The following is a 9,801-nucleotide window of genomic DNA, read 5'->3' as shown; positions in this document are numbered from 1 at the left end:
TAGTTTCCCATGAAGAGGGGTTTGCCTCAGTAGTTCATTCACACTGCACAGAATCATGGAGCAGTAGAAACTATTACGTGGAGAGAAGAAAATGTGGACCTGGGGCATGGACAGTGCTGGATTCCAAACTCAGCGAACTCTGTTCTTGTAGATGTAGAAAAGATGCTAGAACAGTGTAATGTGTTTCCTTCCTTCAGAGAACTGATACACTGCAAGTTTACATTTTCATTATTTATTAATACATACTTTTCCCATCATTTACACAAAAAAAAAGTTTAAGAAAACATTACTGACATTATATAGCTAAATAACGCAAGAATTTATTCTAGAAAGTGAATATCTGTAACATTAATTGTTATAATAACTAGTTTTCCTTTCTGGACATAGTTCTGTCAGTCAAGCAACAGAGAAATTGATGGGAACTGTGTCTCTACAACTGAGGACAGATTCTGGCACACCAGTAATTGTAAAATAAAACTGGACTTGGTTTGAATACCACACTTGTAAAAAATTTTTTTTTTGTTTGTCATAATTTACTAACTAAAGTACGACTCTGTATCTTCTATAAATAGAACATCATTATCAAGATACTCCAGAATTATATTTCCACCATTGTATAATGGACAGTCTTTATCAGATAGCCATGTTTCCAATGTGTGTTCAAATGGCAAGGCTTCTCCAGAGGCAGTATGGCATAATCTCAGTTTCTGCAAGACAAACAGCACAGAAATTAACATTAAGATATCCCTATCTGAGATGCAAGAAGTGGGGTGGAGAAGGAAAAAAAGGGTAAAAAAACCCCAACCCAAATCAAAACCCAACAACCTGGAAAACATTTGTTATTATTACTGATTTACCTGGGATGTTGATTTGTTGTTGTCATTTTTAAGGCTTGCTAAGGAAGCTGCAAAATCTACTACTTTGCCAATACTCCACTTACTGCAAAAGAACATAGGCTTGCTTTTCTCTTTGTTCCCCTTTGGTAAAAATACTTGAAAGTAAATTCTCTCTGTCTAGAAAAACAAATAAAAAATTATTCACAGAAGAAACACATAATTCCAGTCATACATATCTAATAGTTTCTCAGTTAAAAACTTACACTTCAGCCCCAGAATTACCAACTGAAACTTGTTGTATTCCATCAGGACCAAGGCCTGACTTTACTGCAGAATATAAATGACTGAGATCATCAAGTCCAATCTCCTCCAGCTACAGGCACATATATGAAGCACAGCAAGTTCAGAAAGGAGCAGAGAACATCTCTCACCGGAGTCCTACAACTAGACTATTTATATATAAACAGACATGAAGAGGTGTCTGTCTTGGGTTTACTAGACAATGACAACTGCTCTGGGGAGAAAAAGGTGAGTTTAAATAAGCAGTGGTGGCTTTTGGCAGCAGCATAATGTCTCGTATTGGAATACAAAGGCAGTTAGAACAATTAATCGTACTAGAAATGCCTGCTTCACAAACCAACACTCTGGTCCTGGCCAGCTAATCCTTTATCCTGTTTTTCATCCTTTTATGTACTGAACACTCTTTCAATATGTACTAGACTGAAACATTTGTTAAGAAATGTCAGGAGTAACCTGTGAGCCAGAGATTTGGAACAGGATTGGGACAATCCCTTCTTCAGGTTTATTTCTTCTTGACATTCAAGAGAAGACATGCAGCAAGCAGGACTGGTTTATTCATCAGTTAAGGCTGCCCTTGCTGAGTCTAAACCAGATACTATCCTATCAAACAAGACAGAAGTCTTCTTTTTAAAGGACTTACTTATGCCTTCCCTAGAAAAATATGGAACTACCTTCCCCCAGCTACATTCATAAAACTGAGTCTGAATTTCATCCTGTGCATTTTCCTCAAAACTTGAGAGTGCTCTCCACACACCAGAAAATCTTTAACACCCAGGAATATTACAAAGGGGCAAGGGAAACAGGACCTGAATCTTGCTTAAATGTAAATGACCACAACTTGTAAAACAGCTAACACAATGGCCATGCTATTATGGACACACGCTAACATCACTCAGCTGCCATCAGTGCCCTGGCACCTTCCTACAGTTGCTCCTCCAGTTCCAAGGATGATGAGACAGTCTCCCACAGTTCACTAGAACTTAATTCACAAAACAGCTCATTTTACTTTGCATCCCTAACTATGGGATATGCCTCCAGCAATTTCTGTGCCATATCTAGGAAAATACCAGTGAGTCACGGACACAATAAGTAACGCTGTTTTGCAGCATGGCCCTCCAGTTTTGAGCTGGTCAGTCTCAAGAGGGGTAACCCATATCAAGTCGGGTAACCCATATCAAGTCTGACACCAAAAGAATCTGAACAAAGAGGTCAGAGAAAAGATATTTCTAAGATAGTCTGATTTTCCTGATCATAGAATAAGAAAGCTCAGAAAGTACTGCTGGTGTCACATGGTCCATAACCATGCTCAAAGCAGAGGGAAATGTAAAGCTGGACCTAACTATAAAGGTAGATCATGTTGCTCCAGGTCAGATTCAATCAAGTTTTGAACATCCCAAAGATGTAGATTCCAAAAATTTTCAGAGAAGCTTGTTTGAATGTCTGACCACCCTCATTGTGATTTTTCTTCCTATTATCTAAATGGAATTTCACATGTTGCAGCTTGTGCTCATTGCCCCCTGTCCTTCTGCTCTGCACCTCCAAGAAAAATGTGTTAATCTTCTCTATATAGTGATGAGAGAACTAATGTGCCCAAGAGGCATTCCAGAAACTTCACATTCAAAAAAATCTGTCATCAAACTGGAACAAGCTGGGCAGAAGGAGGCTAGGAGGAGTCTAGGAAGCAATTTAAATAGAGGTGCTGAAGGTTAACAGGCTTAATTTACTAGTGTTAGAATTGTCACTATTCTAGATGATTAAACAATTAATATCCAAATGAGAAAATGAATAGTCAGAGAAATTAGCATACGGTAATTTGTGCTACATCTTTTAGAGTTTACTGGCTTTGGAATTAGGAAGCAACTTTTAAAAAAATTTCTTACATATATTGAGGGTGGATCTTTTAAATTATGTTCCACAATGTTTGAAATTAATCACTTTCCCTCCAGAACGTATTTATTTAAGTGGTACTATCTGTGAAAAATGCTACAAGCAGGTCTTTGTATTATGACTTCTGCCTAAGCAGAATTATCTAATCTTTAAGCTTGACAAAGTATAAAAACAGAAATTAATGAGGACTCAGTAATGGAACAGCTGTAGTTGTTTTAAAAACAGTAATTAAATATACTTTACAAAGATAAGACCTAACAATAAGAGTATCACATAGAATGTTTTCAGTATTATAAAATCAATATGGAAGGCCTAAACTTGGTGTGTTCCAACATAACAATGTAGTGAAAAGTAATTGAAATACAGGTCTTTTAAGAGGATGCATAAATACAGATCCAAAGTGAAACCCTAGAGGAAAGAATCAAGGTGTTTCTAAACCCAGTGTAATCCTGATATGTGGAAAAGACTTGAACATCAGGTCTGACTGGTCATGGTAGTGAAAAACAACAGGGAATCAGTGAAGTACTTCATGAATCAAAGAAATTAAAGGCTGAAAGAAACATAAAGCAACTGTTAAAACCCTTTTCCAACCCAAAGGCAGGAACAACTGACCTCACACCCTTCATACCTCATCCAGAAATGTAGTAAATGGCTACTAAATCTGAGCAGCAGAATAATGGAGCTTCACCAAACACAAAGCTCAGTTTCATATGAGACAGGTTCAATCTAACTGGTACAGATTTGTGCAAGCTTTGTCCTGTCTGTCAGCAGCCTCTTGGTACCCAGCATGAAAAGCATCATTTTGAGATGGGTTTGTCGTGTGTGACCGGTACCCCCCTGCTCCTGGCCCCTTGGTGATAAGGTTAGCATAACTAACACCATTTTATATGGCAAACAGACATTCTCTGTGACCAAGCTGGTCATGTATCAGTTCCCTCCCGCCCTCTCCTGACGGCCCCGAAGGTCCTGCACACCAGACAGACTTCTTCTCCCCCTCCTCCGTATCAGCCTCAAGGTCCCTGGGTGCCAGGCTGACCACTCCCCTCCTTATTAGCCTTGAAGGTCCCAGGCACCTGGCCAACCTGATAGTGATGACTGCATCACAGAACAGGGGAGCATAGCAGCACACAGCACACTGTCCATAAAATCAAGCAATTACAAGCCCTAAGTGGATCTTGGACCAGAACTGCTGCTGGCCTGCAAAACCTGTGATCACCTGGTGGCCAGGGACACCTTCACTGTCATCTGTTTCCTCCAAGGACTGAGTGAGTGACTCATACTCTTTTACATGTTTTAAGTCTAGTTGATGACTGTGATACTGCTACTGCAAGCCGAGTATTGACTGGACCCAAACTACAGAGGCTCCAGGTGATTAGGAACCACAAGCTAAGTTATGCTATAAAATTTTGTGCTATGCTACTTATAAAATTGTGCTACACCAATTCTGATTATAAAAATGGGGTGCTACTCTGATCATAAATTTCTATGCTATGCCTATCATCAAATTCTGTTAATAAAGCTTTAATTATAACTACAACTTAGTGCCATTATCATTCTGCCAGGGATCCCCAAAAGAACTTGTCTGTTCCTGCAGTGCTGGGTGACAACCATGTGGCAGGCACTTCTTCTATAAAATAAAGGGATTTAACCTGACTGCTCCAAATTCCATACAGACACCTTATAACAGACATAAGATTAGTGAGATTGCTTTTGGGAAGCAGGCTGAAATATACATATAAATGATTGTGGGCTCCAAGAATTAAATCCAAAACCAAACTGAGGGAACTAGCTGAAGAAATTCAGAAAACTTCCCATTTCCTTGAATTGTGAATTCAATTATTGAAAACAAGCATCACTGACCTGAGGCAAGGACTTGTCCCCACATGCATGCATTTTCAGTTTCATTAATGCCACTTTTGCTGCTGTTTCACTGTTCTTTGCTCCTTTACATTTTTTGCGTTTTGATTCCTCACTTTTTTTAGAATCTGAGAACAATTATTATTCTTGTTAGCGTGATGATTCAGACCGTCCCCTGTACATATCTTGGAATTAGCTTATTGCTCCTCATTATAAATATCTTCAAGGTTCCCATCCCTTTCATGTCCTTCTGAGGCCACGGTATCAGGTACTCCTAGTCAAGAATATCTGGAATTGTCACAGTTCTAGCAGAACTCGTTTACACTGAAAAGCAGATGAACACTATCACGAGGTAAACATGGGTTGCAAAAGCCAAATAGATACAAATTCTGAAGTTTCTACACCTGTGGCAATCACAGGATTCATATGGCAACAGTTTCAGGTCCTCCTTTCCACACATTACTCCACTGTCCAGTTAGGCAGTGCTGTTTATTCTCTTTGCTGTCCTAGAGCTTGTTTGAAAGCTGCAAAATATTACATTGGTTTTTGCCATCTTGGTTGTGTAAGTATAATCCCAGCAGGCTGGCATGCACACCCAATACAATACAACTGCATTATTTTCTCATGAATTAATATGCACATAATAATGGTTAGGTACAATTCATTACATTATAGTACTTGTAGAATGAGAACAAGACTATAATTCTGAAAGAAACCTGAGCCCTATTTAATCTTTAAAGATCCTCTTTACAGACACATGCTGCTGTTGTCCTGTCTCAGTCTAGATGCATGGCATTACATGCTGACATGTGAGTTTAAGGCTATTTAAACAAGGAATCCCCATCCTTCTTATTTGGTCAATCCTGAACCCTCAGAAGAGGTCACAAGCTCAACCAGCCTTCTGAAGAAAACTGTAGCATATATATCCCACTGTACTTGCCTATAATATTTTTAACTAGCTGCTGGGTGGCAGCCATTCGAGGTTTTGGTGTGTCCAGTCTCTCACATTCATGGTCTGATTGATGCCGGTGTCTGTAAACAACAGCATAACAGTTTTACTACCTTTTCCATTCCCTAATGGGTGAGCATTGTTGTTTAGATAAACTGTTCCACTCACCTTAGACAAAAATGTTTTTCACAGTAGGGACATAAAACTGGCAAAAGCTCCTTTCCATTGCAGTCCTTGTATGAGCATGGGTAAGATCTGTGCTGGTCTGGTTTCATAGAATTGTTTCTTATATTCACCTAGGCATTAGTACAAAATATTTTCTGTAAATAAACAGACATACAAGTCACCACCCCATCTTTTCAAAAGAACTGCATGAACTCTTAAGTTCTATAGGCAAAACTAGTCCAGCTATTCTCTCCTACTTTTGTCCTGGTTAAGTTTAGCTCAATTAGGAAAAAACCCCAACATCCTACTCAAAATCAATTTACTTCTGACAGGCAGAAAAAGAGTAGATTCATTTTTTTAGGCTTGTCACGTTCTCAAATAAATAATTCATACTTATATACTGCATGTATATATCTAATCTGAAAATAGACAGTTAAATTGCACTTAATTTTAAGGTAGTCATATATTATTAGATTACCTCAGAACACCCGTGAGCATCCCGGCTCCTGTGCTGAAGGCTTGATGGCAAAAGAAGAAAATATCACACCATTATCAACATTTCAGGAGAAGAAAACTGCATGTGAAAACATTTACATGTTTGAAGTCATCTGACAAGTTTTATCACGGGAACACTTCAATTAAATAATCTTGTCCAAAATTTGTTCTAACCATTTCATGTCTTGAATGGATCGATCATATTCTTGCCATGTAAAACTTATGCCCCAAAATAACAAACCATTTCAAGAGAATAAGAATATTAGCATGCTTAAGAATTTAGCTCAAAGCAACTGGAGTTTGTCTGTTTTAATGGATTTTGAATCACTTTCCACAACAGTAGAAATCCTTTGAAGATTTCTAACATATTAAAAGTGAAATCTGCCCTCAGCCTATGAGTTTATCTCAGCTGCCCTCTGCTAATCTGAAGTATAAATCAAAGTGCAGGCCCTGATTTGAATCTTGGAAGAAGAATTCATTTTTTTTTTTCTACCAGAAAAAAATCTAACACCCCCTCACTCCCTACCCCAATCAGTACAAGACAGAGTCTAAGCAAGATCCCTTCCATAATAATCTACCTGCATTCTAAAGACAATCCCACTGATTTCAAACCTCCGCAACAACCACTTGGGGAAAAAAAGTGGTAAATTCAATGAACAGTTATTGTCAAGTACATGTATCTGAACTGAGTCACAGAATGTTTTATACAACATTTAGGTCTATACAACTGCCACACTGAGATCTTATAGGAAAACCAACTTAATTTCCTTTTACAACAAGGTCACCCATCTAGTTGACCTAGAAAAGCCAGTAGATGTGGCGGCTTTGGATTTTAGTAAAGCTTTTGATACTCTCACAGTAGCCTTCTGACAAAATGTCTAGCACACAGCAAGACAAGTCTGTAATATGATGGGTGAGCCACTGGCTGGTGGGTCAGGCTCAGAATTACAATAAATGGGGTTACATCACGCTGGCGGCCAGTCACCTGTGAAGTTCCTCAGGGCTCAGTTTTAGGGCCAGTGCTCTTTAATGTTTTTATAAATGATCTGGATGCAGGAATTGAATGTACATAAAGTTTACCAATGACACTAAACTAGGAGGAGCTGTGGAGTCCCTTGAGGGTAGAAAGGCCTTACAGAGCGGTCTGGATAGACTAGAGAGCTGGGAAGTCACTAACCATACGAAATACAACAAAATCAAGTGCAGGATTCTCCACCAGTGATGGCATAATCCTGGTTATACATATAAAGTGAGGGACAAGAGGCTGGAAAACAGCCCTGCAGAAAAGAGATCTGGGGATTTTGGTTGATGGTAAGTTCAATACGAGTCAACAGTGTGCCCTGGCAGCCAAAACGGCCAACTGTGTCCTGGGGTGTATCAAGCACAGCAAAGCTAGCTGGTTGAGGGAGGTGACTGTCCCACACAACACCACACAGGTGTGGTCCCACCTCAGGTACTGAGTGCAGTTTTAGGCACCTCAATGTATGAAGGAGATCAAACTATTAGAATGTCTCCAGAGGAGGGCGACAAAGATGGTGAAAGGCCTCCAGGGCAAGACTTGTGAGGAGCAGCTGAGGTAATCTGGTTTGTTCAGCTTGGAAAATTGAATGCTGAGGGGCGACCTCATCACAGCCTACAACTTCCTCAAAGGGGGCAGAAAAGGGGGAGGTGCTGATCTGTCTGGAAAGCAGCAATAGACCCGAGGAAATGGAATGAAGCTGCGTCAAGGGAAGTTCTGACTGGACATTAGGAAATGGTTTTTCACCAAGAGGGTGTTTGGTTTCTAGAACAGGCTCCCCAGGGATGTGGTCACAGCACCAAGCCCGTCAATGTTCAAAGAGCATCTGGACGATGCTCTTAGTCATATGGTTTAGTTTTAGGTAGTTCTGCAAGGAGCAGGGAGTTGGACTTGGTCATTATGGGTCCCTTTCAACTTGAGATACTCTAGGATTCTATGAACTTACCAAAAGACACCTGAACAGCCATCACATACAAAGGGGAGAAAATCTGAAACAAAAAGGTTTGTTTTCAGATAGGCGACATGCATATTGTTTTGCTAATACTTTCTAGCTTAATTTTACATGATTAGCTTTTGCTTACATACATCATGGGGCAGGTGCCTTTACACAGTAAAAAATCTCTACCCCTCCATCTACACAGTACCTAAAAGTGGCTTTTGTAACACAGTTACACTGTTAACTCCCCTAGTTGGTATTACTGAAAAGCACGTAAGTACGTAAATTGTTTTTACATACATTCCAGAAGTTGGAAGTATGCTTTAAATGACATTTTTTTCAGTATCAGATTGGGAAACCAGAACATTTGGCTAGTCATCAAACTTAAAAGTTATGTTAAAAAATTGAATTTATTGTGAGACCACTCAGAATATTATTTACTGACTGCTGAAGCAGTGGGCAATTTACATTTTCATTATATGGGTTGCCAGCTGGAGGAGACGTTATACCTTCCAGAAGGCCAGCATCTCCTCCATTTACAAGTCCTGATCACGCCACTCCTTCCTCTCTGTCCTTCGTATCATACATACTGTCCTTGCGCAATTTAAATTGCACACACTTATTAAGTCTCTGCATACATCCCCCACCTACTGCATCAATTCTTACAGAAAAAATCACTTCACTGTCGGCTGAACTCAACCACATCACCAACAGCAGCAAACACCCACCTCCAGGCCATTACTCCGTTTCTCCATCCTTCAGGTTTGGTCTTAATGGACCACCATGCAACTGGACTACCAAGGTCAGCTCACAGAGATCTCGGTCACTTCGTCTATGTCAGACCAAGTGGTCCCATCAGAAAGCCTTCAGTACAAGCGATTTTGCTGCCTCTCTCATTTTCATTAACATAGTTTCCTCAGATCAGCGAGAGCAAGCAAGGGCGAAGGAAGGGAAAGCCGGGTAACAACAGCTGGCAAAGCAGGGGATTAACCACCCGGCCACACCACTGAGGCGACAGGCCGTGGCAATGGATAGCGCAGGGCTGCGGCAGCACGGAGGCCGCCCCGCGGGCCCCCCGCCGCCGCTACCGGTCCGGCCCCTCCCGGTTCCGCCGCCGCCCGCCCCGGAGCCCGCCCCCGGCCCCCCATACCCGCCTCCGCCAGCGGCGCCCCGCGGCAGGCCGGGACCTGTCTCCGCCACCGTGCCGGGGGCCAGCCGCGCCCTGCCTTACCAAGCTGGCGGCACTCCGCCACCCCGCAGTGCTGCCCCAGCTCCAGCTCCGCCATTTCCCCGGCCTCGCCAAAAGCGCGGAGGGCGCGGGGGGGCGGGGAAACTGGGGGGGCGGGGAAACCCAGGG

General features: G+C 41.3%; 1 protein-coding gene across 7 annotated transcripts; it reads right to left on the bottom strand.

The window, feature by feature from the left end:
* Window positions 1-216: 216 nt before the first annotated feature.
* ZFAND1 (zinc finger AN1-type containing 1) lies at window positions 217-9,791 on the bottom strand. 7 transcript variants are annotated; one of them, XM_056331415.1, is made up of 9 exons: window positions 9,676-9,751; window positions 9,173-9,414; window positions 8,454-8,496; window positions 6,473-6,512; window positions 5,998-6,125; window positions 5,821-5,912; window positions 4,884-5,008; window positions 858-1,013; window positions 217-707 (listed from the first exon to the last, which is right to left on the bottom strand). In XM_056331415.1, the coding sequence occupies exons 5-9, from the start codon at window positions 6,102-6,104 to the stop codon at window positions 537-539; spliced, it is 651 nt and encodes a 216-aa protein (XP_056187390.1). In that variant the 5' UTR covers window positions 6,105-6,125; window positions 6,473-6,512; window positions 8,454-8,496; window positions 9,173-9,414; window positions 9,676-9,751; the 3' UTR covers window positions 217-536. The 7 variants fall into 7 exon arrangements, with proteins under 7 accessions (XP_056187390.1, XP_056187391.1, XP_056187388.1 ...); XM_056331416.1 differs by having other exon boundaries at window positions 9,173-9,276; window positions 9,676-9,746; XM_056331413.1 differs by lacking the exon at window positions 9,173-9,414 and having other exon boundaries at window positions 9,676-9,791.
* Window positions 9,792-9,801: the final 10 nt, after the last annotated feature.

This window comes from Falco biarmicus, chromosome 3 (assembly GCF_023638135.1).
Source record: "Falco biarmicus isolate bFalBia1 chromosome 3, bFalBia1.pri, whole genome shotgun sequence".
Lineage (NCBI taxonomy): Eukaryota > Metazoa > Chordata > Aves > Falconiformes > Falconidae > Falco > Falco biarmicus.
The sequence above is the reverse complement of the archived record's forward strand: the minus strand, read 5'-3'. Positions and strand labels throughout refer to the sequence as shown.

What these genes read in the sequence shown, in the direction of transcription:
- ZFAND1 (XM_056331413.1), bottom strand. Translation starts at nt 9,730, where the DNA reads ATGGCGGAGCTGGAGCTGGGGCAGCACTGCGGGGTGGCGGAGTGCCGC. An exon ending in GGCTGTTCAGGTGTCTTTTG is followed by an intron (nt 6,513 to 8,453) that starts GTAAGTTCATAG and finishes TTTGCCATCAAG; the next exon opens with CCTTCAGCACAGGAGCCGGG. An exon ending in GGGACAAGTCCTTGCCTCAG is followed by an intron (nt 1,014 to 4,883) that starts GTCAGTGATGCT and finishes TTGTTTTTCTAG; the next exon opens with ACAGAGAGAATTTACTTTCA.